Genomic DNA, 16,847 nt, shown 5'->3' on the forward strand with positions numbered 1-16,847 from the left:
GGACTTGATCTGAAGCCATTGTAGATACCTCTGGAGTTAGCTGACTGTCATGTTCTGACCACAGCTCCTTCTGTTATTGGTGCCTTGAGGCTATAGGCTGTCTCTCTGGTATTCATCTTATCTACACAATCCTAGATTGGATTGTATGCCTAACATTGTACTACTGATTTTTTTCCCCCCATTTCAGCTGATTAATCTGATCACTAATCAAGAGAAAAAGAATGTCCTAGTATAATCTTACTGCGCTGCTACTGCTTTTATTACCCATTTATGTGGCTTATTGTTTGCAAAGCCCTTTACACAGCAACCCTGAAAGTTAGGTGTGGTTATTATCCCCATTTTACAGATAAAGAAGCTGAAACAGGTAAAATGACTTGCACAGGATACACAACTCATGAAGCACCTGTGGTTAGATTCAGACTTCCTCACTCCAGGTCTAGTCTTCTAACTATTGCACCACCTAGCTGCCTCAGAAATTAAAACTGAATGTTAGTTTTAAAAAAGGGAGTAATTTAAAATGGAATCATAATGTGAGGTGTCAGTTCACTATATTTCTTCATAATTGTTTTTAAGCCTTCAAATGAATGTTCATTGTCTTAATGTTTCAGAGAAGTAACACTGCAAAGATGTACAGGTCCTTTTTGGTTATAAGAAGCCATAATTATTCTTAATTTTATGCTCCTACTTGCAAACAGCAATAATTAAAAAAAAAAACCTTTCAATAATCACTCAACCAGATAAGTACAGAATGAAACTGCTCTTAACTATAAACTGTTAGCCCTGCCTTTGCTGATGAAGCCATCTTTAGACTTATTTTTACACTTGAAAAATTTCAGTTTTACTCTCTGTGGCAAGTTGGGGGTTTTGTGGAAGAGCAGGACTTAGATAAAGAAAAACAAGTTTTCTTTCCTTACCTGAAGTGTAATTTCCTGCTTGACTAAAGTCCTTTGAGATATGAAAGGAAGGTCTAGATGTTCCAGGCAAAGCAAAAGAGCAGGTTCACCCTGGAAAGCTTCCTTCGTGTTTGAGAGCAAACTACCTTTTTGTCTTTTAAAAAGCATTTGTAAATAAAAAAAAAATCCATTGAACATTTTTTTTATTTTGGTCAGACTTGTGATTTCATTGAACATTTAAATAATTTGATATATTAAATGCAAAAAATACTGAAGAATTTAAGGAGATATTGGCATTTGAATAAAGTGCTATGTTAGACACAAACACATACATAATGTATGTGTACCTATATAAAGTTACATATACGCTTATATACAGTTATATGTATATATTTTTCATTCTCTTTTCATTTTATTGGATTGTATACTAATATTATAGTACTATTTTTTTTTCACATTTCAGTTGTTTAATCATTCCAAGTATGTTAGTACTATTAGTACTGGTGCTACTACTATGCATTTATGTAGTATTGAGGTTTGCAAAGCCCTTTACATATATTATCTCATATCTCTTTTCAGTTACAGTCCAATAAAATAATAAATGGACAGTCTCTATAGACTCAGCCTCTCTCTCTACATATATATGTGTGTGTGTATGTGTACATATATTCATATATGCACACATACATATATCCACACATATATACGTACATGTACACACACATATATATGTAAAATATACTAATGAAACTTGATGATTGAAATAAGACAATAAATAGAGATTCCCTTCATAAACTGGCTGTGTGTTCTTAATTAATAGACTAGGGGTAGGGATGGGGCCAGTGATTTCATTGACAGGGAGCTCATTGGACAGGAAACCTTCCATAGTAGGCAAGTCCAAACCTTTTCTGCGCTTTGGAGAGTTGCTTAGATCCCGGAGAGGCCATATGATCTGCCTAGGACCTCACAGCCAGTATGTGTCTGAGGCAGGCCTTGAGCCCCAGCTTTGCTGACTTTGAGGCTTACTTTTTACTTTGCCTTTTGTCAGCATCACTGTTGCCCGAGTCACTGTGGCCTGGAGTTGCTTATGATGGCTTGCAGAGGATGAGAAAGACATAAGGGAAGGGGAAGGTGGGAGAACAGTGGAGTCTTTGAATAAGTAACTCTGTTCTTGTTACTGCTGTCTCAGCAAGTATTTGTCACAGACTAGAACTACTGTTTCTCTGGCCTTGTTTCTAGTTCGATTTTTTACTCAGATTATTTGCTGTTCTAACCTACTGTGATTTCTCTTTCCTTTAACATTCTGCCTTCAGTTCTTAATGCTGTGCCTGGTTATCATCTGATCACCCGGAAGTTCCATATCCATGTAGCATAGTTCCAAATGCCCTTTGGATTGTCTCCAATTTAGAGATTTACTTTTAACAAGCCCTCCAACACCCTTCAAGTCAGATTCTATTTTGGCTTGTAGTATGCCATTTTAAGATTTGAGGTGAGGGGTGGGGGATGAGGCAGTTAGGGTTAGATGACTTGACCAGGGTTATACAGCTAGTAAGTGTCAAGTGTCTTGAGGTCAGATTTGAACTTGGGTCCTCCTGACTCCAGGGCCTGTATGCTGTTCACTGTGCCACCTAGCTGCCTCTAAATTTAAAGATTTTTGCATACACATTTTAACATAGAATTGTGTATCCCAGGTATTGGGGTTAATTAGCCTTTAGTCACTTTTTGGGAAAAGAGAAATGTATTTTGTTACCCAGACTTTAGTATAAATGCAAGTATAGACTTTAATGTACTTTTATAAATAAATTTTTATTGCCCTAGTTTTTTTTACATCACCAAGATTTCTCCTAGTATCCCTTCTCCTCCCCCTTCCAGAGAGTCATCTCATGTAATTAAAAGCATTTTTCAAAGAAAACAAAAGTAAAATAATAAGAGGAAAAAGTAGTTAACATAGAACAATACGCGGAAAAAGTCAGGAAAAAATACATTCTATTATACCCAGGGACCTCTCTCACCTCTGCAAAGGTGTGAGGTTAAGTTGACTTTTCCTCTACTCGTCTTCATTTATGTAGCATCTGCTATGTGTCAGGTACTGTGTAAAGCCTTTCTTTACAAATTTTATCTTAATCCTCATAAAAACCCTGAGAAGTTATGCTATTATTATTTCCGTTTTACAGTTAAGGGAACTGAGGCAAGTAGGGTAAGCAGCTTGCCCAAGGTCAGGCTTGAACTCAAGTCTTCCTGACTCCAGAACCCAGTATTCTATCCATTTATACCATCTAACTGCCTGCTTTTCTTCTCTTTTCCTTCTATACTATTTTATTTGTTGATCTCATCAACTCCCATAAATCTAATTATCATCTCTATGCCGATGGTTGTTGGTTCTCTCTAATCCAGCTCTTATAAAAATATAATATAATCCATCCTCTTATAAAAAGTTCTCAGTTCCTATTGATTCTACCTGTATGACATCTTAAATATGCCCTCTTCTCTTCTTTGTTACCACAGCAGTAATGCAGCCCCTTATTACCTCAGGCTTAGACTATTTCAGTAACCTGTTGGTTTATCTCCCAGACTCATTTCCCTGCACCGCAAGCCATCTTTCAGTTAGATGTCAAATTGATTTCTCTAAAGCATAGAATTGACTACCTCCCCCCTTCCCCGCCCTCTATTCAATAAACTCCAGTGGCTCCCTGTTAATTCTGTGACCAGATGTAAAATTCTGTTTGGCTTTTAAAACTTTTCATAATCTGGCCCCTGTCTACCTTTCCAGTCTTCTTGGCTTTAGTTCCCTCCACGTCTCCTGTTAACCAGTGACACATTGACCTCCTTGACTGACTGATCATTTTAACTTTCTGTTCTCTGTGCCTGGAATTATCCCAGTCTTCTCTGTCCTCTGACTTTTTCCCCCAAAATGAGTTAATTTATTTGTTTTCAGTTTTCAGCAATCACTTCCATAAATTCCAAATTTTCTCCTCCCTTCTCCCTCCCTCCTTAAGATGGCATACAATCTTATATGGGCTCTACACATACATTCTTATTAAATACATTTTCACATTAGTCATGTTGCATAGAAGAATTAAAATGAATGGGAGAAACAAGACATAACAAAGGAGAAAATACTCTCTTCATTCTGCATTCTGACTCCATAATCTTTCTCTGGATGTGGATGGCATTTTGCCTCAAGAGTTCTTTGGGAATGTTTTAGGTCCTTGCATTGCTCTGAAGGGCTAAGTCTGTCAGAAACAGTCCTCACACACTGTGGCTGTTCCTGTGTGTAATGTTCTCTTGGTTCTGCTCATTTCACTCAGCATCAGTTCATATAAGTCTTTCCAGGTTTTTCTGAAGTCTGCCTGCTCATCATTTCTTATAGCACAATAGTATTCCATTGCATTCATATACCACAACTTGTTCAGCCATTCCGCATTGATGGGCATTTCCTCATTTTCAGTTCTTGGCCACCACAAAAAGAGCTGCTAGAAATACCCCTTTTCCCATTTGTATAATCTCTTTGGGATACAACCCTAGAAGAGATATTGCTGAGTCAAAGGGTATGCACATTTTTATAGCCCTTTGGGCATAGTTCCGAATTGCTCTCCAAAATGGTTGGATGAGCTCACAGTCCACCATAAATGAATTAGTTTTCCAACTCTCCCACTGACTTCTTTCAAGTTGTAGCTAAAATCCCATCTTTTGCACACACACACAAAAAAAGCCTTTCCTGATTCTCTTTGAAGAAGGCACAAGCCTTCTCTCTGCTGATTATCTCCAGTTTATCTTGGATCTGTATCTAGCATAAATGTTTGTATGTAATTGTTTGCACGTTGCAGCCCCAATTAGTTTGTGGGTTCTTTGGAAGCAGGTGCTATTTGGTTTTTTCCTTTCTTTGGATCTCCAGTGTTCCTGGTACACAAGTGACACTTCATAAGTGCTTGTTAAATAGTATTTTTGTGTATTTACTTTTGATCATTTTGTGGTAGGTATTTTCATCACTGTACATATTGTTTTCTTAGCTCTGCTTACTTCATTCTAAGTCACAGTATGTAAATCTTTTCACACATTTTAATTCATCATATTTGCCATTTCTTATAGTGATACTCAGTTACATTCATATATCACAATTTGTTTGGCCATTCCCCAATCTCAATTATGCATCTACTTTGTTTCTAATTCTTTGCTACCATAAAAATTCCTGTTATAAATATTTTGATGTATATATGGGGGCTTTTCTTCTGATTTATCAGTGACTGCGAAATATAAGGCTAATAGTGTAATCTGGGTCAGTGGGTATGCATGTTTTTAGTCACTTTATTTGCTTAATTCTAAATTGCTTTCCATAATTATTTTCCTGATTTATAGTTCTATCAACAGCACACTAACTAATGTGTCTTATCTTCCCTCAAGCCCTCCAATACTGACTACTTACATCTTTTATCATCTCTTGCCAGTTGGCTGGATGTAAGGTGATTTAGGGATTTTTTTATATACATTTCTCTTATTATCAGTGATTTGGAGCCTTCTTTCATATTATTAATAGTTTGGAGTTCTTTTTAATGCCATTTGCTTGTCACTTTTGACTTCTTACCTAGTAGAAAATGACTTTTGGTCTGAGTTATCTGCTCTTTTGTTACCTCTGTGATACCAAATCCTTATCTGAGAAGTTTGATAAAAAGTTTTTTTCTCCTACATCTGCTTGCTTCCCTTCTTATCTTAGACACATTAATTTTGTTTTTGTTGAAGCTTTTCAGTTTCACATAACTTTTAAGTTATCAATTTTTTTCCTTTTGTGATTGCTTCCACCTCTTGTTTGCTTAAGAACATGTCTTCTGCTCATAGCTGCAAGAGAGAGGTACATGATCTGCTTCCCTTCTCATTTTTCAATGTTATGGTTTTTAAGGTCACATCTATTTAGATTTTATTTGTAGAATATGGCATAAGATGATTTAAGCCTAATTTCTGCAAGACTGCTTTCCAATTTCCCCAGCAATTTTTATCAAATGGGGGATAGACTGTCATTTTCCATCCAACTTCTCACTTTTCTTTCCGTAGAGCTTCCAGTGTGAGTTGCCTAAGACCTGGACTGCTTTCCCCTAAGGGGTTCAAAAATACCAAAAGTAGCCTGGTAATTCATGCAGTTAATGATTATTTACTTGGTGCATTACAGTAATGATATGCACAAAGCAGTTCATTTCTCCAGTTTGCCAATATGTCATTTCAGACTGGTTTACTAACTCTTAGCTAACCTAATTGTAGCAGTATTTTAGTTGAAATAATTTATTTTTATGGCTCCACATTGGCTCTAAATCTGAAATATATTTAATAACTGATTTCTTACAATTTTCATAGCTCTCTTTGGGACAGAGATAGAAGGACTCATTCCTGGGGGGGTGGGGGGGGGATAAGCTGTTTCTTGAGCCATATTTCTTCCCTTTCCAGATATGCTACTCTTTCCTTCTGATGCTGCTTTCATACTACATAGATATTTTAGCTAAGGTATTTGTAAAACAAGCTCTTAAATGTGCTTGAGATAAGATGTGGACTCATTTTTAGACTTGAAGGTACTGAAAATTGCAACATCTCCTCCGTGTGAAAGAAAAAAAGGAAGACAAAAAGTACCGTTAAAAACTTTATTCCTATATTACATAATTTTACTGTACCATTTTAACTAGCAAGAGATTCTGAAACTTTCATTTTTTTATTTAAATTAAATTGTTGCTTATTCAACTTAATGTTACTTTGAAGAAATAGAAAAATTATGAGTCAGGCTTTTTTAAGCCATACCTGTGAATGCCAGTAGATGACATTTGATTCTACTATCCTATTTCTCTCAATATTTTATTAGACAAATTCCTAGGGGGGAAAAAACCACACTCATTGCTTCTACTTTCTCTTCTCTTGTGTCTATCTCACCTCTTTGTTTTAGACATACAGATACTACTTTAGCTCAGGCTCTCATTAAATCTGGTCTAGATTAATATAATAGCCTCCTAATTGGTCTTGCTGCCTCACTTCTCTCCCCATTCTAGTACATCCTTCACCACTGCTTCCAGACAGATTTTCCTTAAATGCAACTGTGACTATGTCACTTCTTAGTAAATTTCAGTGGCTTCCTATTGCCTCCAGGATCAAGTATAAACTCCTTAATTTAGCTTTTAAAGCTCTTCACAACTGACCCTAACCTCTTTCCATCCCCGTTGGACATGATTCCTCCTCTCACATGCTGCAGTTGAGCCATATTGACCTTCTTACCTCATAGAAAATAAGATCAAGTTATGCTGACTCTTGAAGAAAAGAGGGTTATATAAATATGAGGCCCATTGCTGTAGTAAGAATGGTGAGCTGGGAGTGGGTCTGATTTTCCCTTAACATTTCTTTACGTTCACACTAATGTATATACCTAATGACAGTAGTATGTGGCATATTATTTAGCCTCTACCTAAATTTGAAATTGAATACTTTACTGTTTGCGGAATGGTACAAATTTAAAACTCTAATAGCAACAATTAAGTGATGATCAGTCAGTAAAGATATTTGTCTTTGCTACTGTTCTTTGGGCAGTTCTTAAGGAAAAAAGTTAATGAAGTTTTAAGATGTTGAGTAGGAATTCTTTTTCTGTCTTTCTGTGTTAATTTGCATACATATACAATTGATAGTTTCGTTATTCTTGTTTTGGGATGCTGTAATATGGAAATAGAAACCTAATGGTTCAGCAAAAAGTCCAGACTACATGGCTAGAATTCCTCTTTACATTGTATACAGCATTTTCTTCCTAGCCTTTGAAAAGTTATTTTTACATTAGAAATCTTTTTAAAAGTGAGTTTTATTCAGCTTGTTTTAGTAACTGGAAATTTTTAAGTGATTTACCACTACCAACATTGAAATTTTATTTATCAAATATCTGTGTGTGTATGTATATACACATATCTTAAACCTATAAAACCTTCACTTATAGCAGTGATCCAGGTCACACATAGAAAACCTTTAGAGAATAAAATAATATTTCTCTTCAATAGAGAAACAATCTTTTAGAGTCTTTTCCCAGAGAAACTCATATTTATTGATTAATAGGTCCAGATTATTAGTCAAGCTTCCTTTGCAAACATTGCAAAAACATTGACATTGTAAAAGAATTCTTCATAAATTTGGCATAGTTCTCTATATATTTGAGAAATAACACCTTTATCAAAGAAACTTACTATAAAAAATTTTCCCCAGGTTTTCTACTTTCCTTCTAATTATGGTTCCTTTGGTCTTGTTTGCCATATTGAAATTTACAAGCACTTCCCTGAAACCACCCCATGAAGTAAATAGTATAAAGTAGCCCTTCTATTTTACAAACAAGGAAACTGAGGCTCAGAAATATTGTAACTAATTGTGTAGAAATGGAAAAATGTCAGAGCTTTGATTTCAAAATCTCTCAACTTTTAAGTCAAGTGCTCTTCTATATTGCCTTTCTAGTGAGGATTCTCTATTTTCGAGAGATCAGACTTAAGGAATTACTTTAATACATCTGTAAACCCTTTGGTTGGGCTGCTTATGAGATTGTAACCCATGCATGCCTTTTCCTGTTCTGAAATTCTTATATATCCTTCCATAAACCTTCCCAAAAAGTTCCAGCTTCTCTCTTGAAGACTTTTTTCTCTTTTGTAAATTCCAGCACAGTTCTTGAACTTAAAAAAAAGCACAGTAATACAATATGCAGATGCTTCCAATAATATTCATTATTAACTGAAGTTATGCTTTTTAAAGATAAAAGCAATGGCACTTCTTTCCATTCCACCTTAGTTTTTCTCAAAGCATATTTTGAAAGATTTTGTGCTGTGAGCCATCTTTGATTAGCCTTTCTAATTTAGAATTATTTGAGATCCAGAGACTATCAATTTAGCCCTCTACCACCTATATAGAGTTGTTCAAATGTCTTAGTATATTTTTCTCTTCATTAAAATTAATAGCATATTCAAAATGTGTTTTTATATTATAAAATATTAAAGTATTAAAAGTAATAGCATTAAACAAATTTTAAATTGCCTTTTTTATTTTAGTACTAATCACATTGTTATAAATTGTGTTGATTAGTTGAATTGGAAAAACAAAAATTAAACATTTCCTTTATTTTAGGTACAAACGAGTCTTTTCAATTGGAACCCATGCAATCACTACATATAATCCCAATACCCTAGAAGTTACAAATCAGGTAAGTGTGAAGTAGTAGTTTGTTTATAATTCAGTTTGAACTTAGAATATTCGACAGCACCTTCATATATCTCCTGTGCTCTCTAGACCTGAACAAATGGGACTAATAGTCAGAAAAATGGGTTGGAGTGGTATGCATCTGCAGGGGCATGAATAGCTTATGGAGGAACTGAAACAGTTGTGGGCTGGAGGATAAGTGTCTTAGTCTTGGAGACAGAAGAGCTGGCCATGGGCAAATCATTTAACCTTAGTGTACTCTTGGTAAAATGATATTTTTAGTAACTATGGGTTTTTTGTGAAGAAACACATACACTCTATATAATGTAGTCAGACAGACATTTGCTCTTCTTCACACATGACATTTTATCTCCTGTCTCCAGGCCTTTGAACAAATTGTCACCCTGCCCAGAATGTTCTGCCTTTCCTGTGCCTCTGAGAGCCCCTTAAGCTCACCTCAGGACTGGCTTCTCTGTTAGACTTTTCCTATTTGTTTTTAGATGTTAGTGCCCTCTCTCCTGGAATTCCTCATTTATTCCATGTTGGGTTTTGTACATGTAAATAGAATATAAGCTGCTTGAGAGCAGGGGGTGTTTAGCTTTTTTTGTGTTTGTATCCCCAGAGCCTGCCCTAGTGCCTGCCTGACACATAGAAGGAACTTAATGAGATAGATTGATTTTGATATAAATGTGTTGTTACAGGATGGGTATGACAGGTAGCTGAGAAGGAAATCTGCTGTACTCTGCACCTAAAACACCATAGAACTCCATAGACTTGAGTCTTGAGAGCTAGAGATGGTTGATTTGGCATGGTGTTAACATTTAATGTGTATTTTTTTCCTCCCCATCCTATATATAAAGAGCATGTGTGTAGTCATTTCTTGTGTAATTTATATGGAATGTTTGTTGGGAGTAGTGGCTTCAGTTCTAATTACTAACTAATCAAAACATTAAAATATAAGAATATTTGAAAAGATGATTGCAATTGACTTTGTCTTATATAACAAATGGACTTTTTAGTTACACGTTTTGGGAGTCATGATTAAGCAATGAGGTTACAGTTCTTAAGCCAATTCAGTCAGTTCAATACATGCTAATTTTTTACTATGCTATTTGTGTATTTTTGTCACTTTTATTTATTTCTATTTAATCTTTACAAAATTATGAATTAACTCTAGCATGGATAATAAAGACACTTTTTGTTCTTTTTTCACCTGCATTTCATTCTTCATTTGTTATTGCACTAAATTTCCTAATGCTTAAAAACTATTCTGATTTGGCTTCTATGTGGTAGCCTTTAAATTCTCAGACACTTCCATGTATTTTAGTCAGTTGGGCATTTATTAAGACCTTACTATGGATTGGATTTTGTGCTAAATATTGGGGATTAAAAGAAAGACAAAAGCATGGTCCCTGCCCTCAAGGAGCTCCCGTTCCCATTGAGGAGACAACATGCAGACATGTACGTATGAGAAAGACTGTGTCAGTGAAAAGTGCATCAGGGGAGGTGCCAGAACCAGATTTCTGGATTCCTGAGCAGGTGCTCTGTCCATTGTACCACACTGCTCACCTTCCCCACTATGTGCTGCTGCAGTGCAGCTTTCTTCAAGACTCCTTTAATGTCAGGACCCTTCCTCCCTCCAAATTATAGTCAGGGAAAGCCTGTAAGTTTGGATGAACTGTTCCTGTGATTTCACAAAGGTTCAGGTACTTGTAGTCCCGTAGGTCAGTACTTAATCTTTCCAGTATACAATACAGAAGGGCCACAGGCTTTGCCAAGTTCATAAAGGCAGTATTTGGATCCATATCTTTTCTGATGCCCAGGAAATCTCTCTAGTACCTTTTTTAAAGTAATAATACAGATTCATACATGCTTCCTAGAGTATGATAAGATGATAGGATTCAAAAATTATCCAAGGCATTAATACATGGTAGAGAAACTGCTCAGTGAAATCAGCACGTATCAAAAGCATCTAGCCACGATGAACTGTTGAACTGTTGAATCTCATTTTATTATGACAGTGTTGATGGAATTGTTTTCTTTACATCAGTGGCCTTATGGAGATATTTGTAGCATTAGTCCTGTTGGAAAGGGACAGGGAACAGAATTCAACCTCACGTTTCGAAAAGGAAGTGGGAAAAAGTCAGAGACGTTAAAGTTTTCTACAGAGCACAGGACAGAACTTCTAACAGAAGCACTGGTAAGAAACTGTATCAGTACACTAACTATATCTGTTTTCCTATTTCTTTATGTAAGTGATAACAGGATTATTTTATGATGTGATACTTTTGCTTTTTTTGTAACAACAGGGCTGAAAAATGATTCATGCAGGATTACATTACTCTTTAGATTATATGAGTGTACATGCTCAAGTAATGTGATTAATATAATTCTGCACTGAAGTTTTATGTACTTTGTGTAGTATTTCAATTATGTGGTCTTGAAAGCTTTGTTGGACAAAATATTTTATTTTGGCTATGTGTCCAGCTTTTGCTTAATTTGGGTGGAGGGGGTTGAATAAGAAATCTACTTTATAAATTTTGGCACATTTTCATAATTTTTTTTCTTTCCAGAGATTTAGGACTGACTTTTCAGAAGGAAAAATCACAGGAAGGGCAAGTATTTCATCTGTCTAAAATTAAAGAATGTCTTATCTTGGTGCAGTGTAATAACCCTGTGACACCTCAGCATGATCATAAAGAAGAATGTCCATGTAGATTTCGTGGTGGAGCGTGATGACTGCTGTAGTGTTCTTCCTGTCCTACCTCCAGAAACTCATGATGTGAAAATGTAAAATGAAGGGAATTAGTCAATACATAATGCAGTTAGTTCACCAGAGAAGTTCAAATGGAAGTAGTTTTTGTCAACTTAACTTCTTAACAAAGGTTTTCCATTCAAGGGGACACTACTAAAAAATGCTAACAGATATGACCATGTGAGAAGCCTTAGTTTAAAAGCTATACATTATCAAATGACCAGTAAACCATTTGCCTGCAGCTTTGAACCTGTGGTCTGGCCTTTAGAAATATTCAAACTTTAACAACCTTAGAATCCAGCTGAGTCTTCCCAGCTGTCCCAGAAGTCTCCCTGTTTACAACTTAGAAAAATCTGCCTTTTTAACCTGGTATCATCTATTAAGTTTTTTAAGTACTCTTGTTGGCTCCTTGTAAAAGACAGGTTGCTCCAGTGGTAGCCTAGTGTTGCCCCATTATGTTAGACTTGCCACCCTAACTTTTTTGGGTTTTTCTGTCTCTTTCCTGACCCCCACTAGTTACTGATAGCCAAGTAGTTTCCTGTTGCCTAAAGAAACTTTCTGGTGAATTTTGGTGACCACTGAACTTTTTTATTTTTCCAGTATTGCTGTATTCCCTAATGCGAACAAATGAAATAGAACTATAACAGCTGAAGGTGCACATTTTAGACAATGTTTTGCATAAGTAAATATTTCCTGCCTGTATAGTAGCTACCATAAAAACTACCATTCATAAGGCTTCTTCAGAGTAAATAGATCATTTGACTACTAGATATTATGGGAATTTGATTTTTTAACATCATAAACATTCTTCAAGAAAATTCTTTATGATTATTGGGAATAATGTTCTAATTGAAGCAGTCTTTTATTGGGCTAACATTTTTTTCTTTGTGCTACCCTAAAATTCATACCACTTAAGTTCTGAATTAGTTGTTTGAATTGTAATACTATGGCGTACTTGAAGTGTTAGCTAGTGATTAAGTAGATGAAGTTTTTAATTTGAAGGCTTCCAGAAATGTCATTAAAAAGTTGAGCAGTGTTCTTGATTAAGCTTTTTGGTATAGTAGTATTTCTAGGGCCATTCTTTTTTACATTAAAATCATAGTTTTATTGCATGGAAAAGAAGGAATTATTTTCAGCTAGAATTAACATTATCAAATATGAACAAACTTGAAAGACAACTTTAGTAATAAGTTATGAATTGAAGCTATAACTTTATTTTGTGGCAAGCTTACATCTTAAATTAGTCTTCCTTCCCTTTGTAGAGGTATCATTGTTTTAAGCATCACTGGAGTGATACAAGAAAACCTGTCATTTTAGAAGTAACTCCTGGAGGTTTTGACCAAATTAATCCTGCAACCAACAGAGTCCTTTGTTCTTATGACTACAGAAATATTGAAGGTTTTGCAGACCTTGCTGATTACCCAGGAGGGTTTTGTATACTTTATGGAGGATTTAGTAGATTGGTAAGTAATTATTAAAAGAATTTCATAGATGGGGAGGGGAGTAGCTGTGTTTACACTGAGATAGTTGCAAAATTTGGTCATTATTTTATATTAGCTTCAGATCTTTAATCCTTTAATTTACAGTTTTGATGGCATAGGGACCAAATGTGATTTCATTGGTATAAGAAGATCCTGAATGAGAGAGCTCCTTCTACCAGTGCAGGTTACCACCTGCTCTGCAAGCTCTGAAAAGCCAAGTGTCTCACTCAGATATGTACAGCCAATGTATGGCAGGGGTTGACTCAGGTCTTCCTGACCCCAGGATGGGCTTTTTATCCACTACCCTAAACAACTTCTATTTTTATTGATTTCATAGTTAGGAAATAGATGAAATAAAGTTTACTTTTTTCAAAAAGAAGCCAGGGTTTTCTCCCCCTTTAGCTTCACCTGCATCTTCTAGATTTTGAGGTCTGTCTGGTGTTTGAGACCTTAGAAATCTGAAGACCATTGGTAGTCATATTCACTTTTCAACCCTAGAGTTTCTGAGCCTTTTTCAAATTTTCAAAAGTAGCTACTTAAAGGCTGCTTTGACTTGATCAGTTTGTAAATAGATAATAAGTGCTTAACTAATCATACCTGTGTGGTTTCAATATAGTTATCCCTTCCACATCACAGGAGTTAGGGGCATGGTGCCCCTCCCCCCCTGCGATTTGGGAAATCTATGTAAAATTTTGGGGGGTCCTCCTTTTGTACCAGAGAAGAAGTCTGAATTTTTTTCCTTTTCTCTTATGGGGTGTTTGCAGTACCTTATTGTAAAATTTGGGTTGATATTATACAGTACTGTTCATTTATTTTTGCATTTTTAAAGGATGGCACATTTACAAAGCCTAAGCGTGGCTTGCTCAAGGTTATGAAGCCATTTAATAGCAGAAATGAAACCCAGTGTGAAGTTTACGCATTGTATTCAGAGTTGCCCAGAGCATACACATTTCTTACTACTGGCTTTTTTAAAACTCATGAAGGAATTTAGTTTTGCTAACAGAACTCTGTATTCCTATCCTTTTATTAGTTTGCTTACCACTAAATGATTTTCACTAAATATCTGATAGAAAAATTGTTCATATGAAAGCTGAGGGGAAGGTGGGGTTTGGTCGAGGAAAAGCAAAGAAGATGCTATATAGAGTTAAACAATATAAAGCACATATAATGGAGATATTTAGGTGCTGATTTGAGCTTATGTTTTTAATTAATATCCAGAGAATCCTCTGGGGTTTTTTGTTTGTTTTTTTTTTTAAAAACAACCTGGAATGCTTGCACTTTGCAACAACTTATCACAAGACGTTTCTACTTTTATTTGAATTGCTTCTTTTCTGAACTTCTTTTCCTTTGCTGGTTAAATACATATAAATGATTTTGTAAAAACAAGTTGAAAATCTGACTTTTTCAACTTTAAAAAATATTGTAGCATCTGTTTGCATCTGAACAAAGGGAAGAAATCATCAAAAGTGCAATAGACCATGCTGGCAACTATATAGGCATTTCTCTGCGGACCAGGAAAGACCCCTTAGGATTTGAACAGTATTTAAACCTTCGCTTTGGAAAATATAGTGGCGATGAATCCATAACATCATTAGCAGAGTTTGTTGTTCAGAAGATATCTCCTAGGCATTCGGTAAGATTTGCAATGAATGTAAAAATTTCTTCATTTTATCTGTACTGTCTTTCTCATTTGACTAACTTTTCAATGTGTGTTTTGTTTAAAGGAACCTGTAAAGAGAGTATTAGCTCTTACAGAAACTTGTTTAGTAGAACGTGATCCAGCAACCTACAATATTGCAACACTGAAGCCTTTAGGGGAGGTTAGTAGCAACATTACCAATTTATATAAGATCTCTGGCAAAACATAGAATCATCCTTCCCTTTGTTTTTCCTTGTGGATTATTGATTAGAAATGCATATTTGGAACTGATTTTTGGTGTTTTATATTAGAAAAATTAAACATGTCAGAAAAATATCTTTTTAAAATGCAGAACTTTTAAATGAACAGATATAAAAAATTTTCATTGGCTCACAAACATTTATCATTTTTTCCATGTCGAGATGCATAGAAATCTGTAATTTAGACTTAAAGTGCTTGGGAGTGATATTGGCTTTTGCATTTGCATGCTAGTTAGGTTTTCTGAGGACTCCTCTCAACATTAAGTTTTTTTAATGTTTTCTTTGTTTTTGTTTTTTTTTTTTACCAAATTAGGTATTTGCACTGGTTTGTGACTTTGAAAATCCACAGCTTTTTACCATTGAATTTATAAAGGGGCAAATACGGAAATATTCTTCAACAGAGAGGTATTTGTAAAATTGTTTCAAGACTAGAAAGTGCTTCTAATGTTAATTCACTGACATAAATTGCAGGTGATCATCCTTAATACCCATCTTTGTTATAGCTGAAAATTTTCTAAGCTAACTTGTTGAATGGCAGCTAGATTGCATGGTGGATAGGATGCTGGCCTTGGAGTGAGGAAGATCTGAATTCAAATTCTGCTACACACACTTGCTAGCTATGTAATTCTGGGCTAATGACTTAGTTTCCTCATCTGTAACATGGGCATAATGATAGAACCTACCTCCCAGGGTTGTTGTGAATATCAGATAAGATGACATGCAAAGCACTTTGCAAACACAAAAATGCTATATGAATACTTTTGTTGTTATTACTATGATATAAACCTGTTAAGCACTAATTGAATCTTGCATTATTCAGATTCACTTTTGTGACCTAGCTGTAACATCTCCATTAAAAACATGTTAAAGTAGATGGGAGCTGTGAGCATCCACAGCTTACTAACGATGGAAACATTTCTTTCAAATAACCCAGTAAAAGTTATGAAGATAAATTATGTAGATGAGACAGATTAGATTCATAATTTGCTTTTGAAAAGATTTCTCCTTTTAAGTTTTCTCTCACTTTCAGCTTGCTTGATCTTTACGCAGTCATGTTTCTTTTTCTGCTCTTTATAGCTTTTGTCTTAACTGTTACATTTGTTGCAGCTATTTTGTGTTGATTTGTTCATATTGCTTGCTTTGTTTAAAAAATATATATATATATATATATATATATATATATATATATATATATATATATATATATATATATATATATATATATATATATATATATATATATATCTCCTATCAGGCTAAAGATTATTCTTTAAAAGTGTTCATGATGATGTGCTAATATAATCTTCCTATTCCATATTAAATGTCTCTTAGCATTTTTACCATCTTTGGTAGTTTAGGAGTTGACTAGAGGAAGTACTATCTAGTTAGCCCCACTTGTGTCTAAATTGCATCTGTACACATTGTGATAGAACTCTCCTTAACCAAATCTTGTGAACGTATCAATATGTTGGTGTGACTGGCACTCTTGGCATTGCTTAAATGGGCTAAGGAGTTAGAACAGTACTGAATTTTTAAAAACCACTGTATATCTGTGCAGTCTTATTGACTTCCCTTAATTCTTTAGTCCAGATGATAATTAATCTGAGATGCCCACACTTAGAACTAGCCATT

General features: G+C 35.1%; 1 protein-coding gene across 6 annotated transcripts in view; it reads left to right on the plus strand.

Annotated features, from left to right (window-relative positions):
- The window catches only part of DNAJC13 (DnaJ heat shock protein family (Hsp40) member C13), a 122,866-nt gene that overhangs the window by 15,330 nt on the left and 90,689 nt on the right, over positions 1 to 16,847 (plus strand). For all 6 annotated transcript variants that reach the window (XR_011976605.1, XM_072651331.1, XM_072651329.1 and 3 more), the window contains 7 exons: positions 9,009 to 9,084; positions 11,131 to 11,280; positions 11,654 to 11,695; positions 13,098 to 13,298; positions 14,743 to 14,949; positions 15,041 to 15,136; positions 15,529 to 15,620. Coding sequence is in view for 5 of the 6 variants with exons in the window: in XM_072651331.1 (XP_072507432.1) it covers positions 9,009 to 9,084; positions 11,131 to 11,280; positions 11,654 to 11,695; positions 13,098 to 13,298; positions 14,743 to 14,949; positions 15,041 to 15,136; positions 15,529 to 15,620 (864 nt within the window). In the remaining variant the exon portion in view is untranslated. The remainder of the gene's footprint in view (positions 1 to 9,008; positions 9,085 to 11,130; positions 11,281 to 11,653; positions 11,696 to 13,097; positions 13,299 to 14,742; positions 14,950 to 15,040; positions 15,137 to 15,528; positions 15,621 to 16,847) is intronic.

This window comes from Notamacropus eugenii, chromosome 3 (genome assembly GCF_028372415.1).
Source record: "Notamacropus eugenii isolate mMacEug1 chromosome 3, mMacEug1.pri_v2, whole genome shotgun sequence".
NCBI lineage: Eukaryota > Metazoa > Chordata > Mammalia > Diprotodontia > Macropodidae > Notamacropus > Notamacropus eugenii.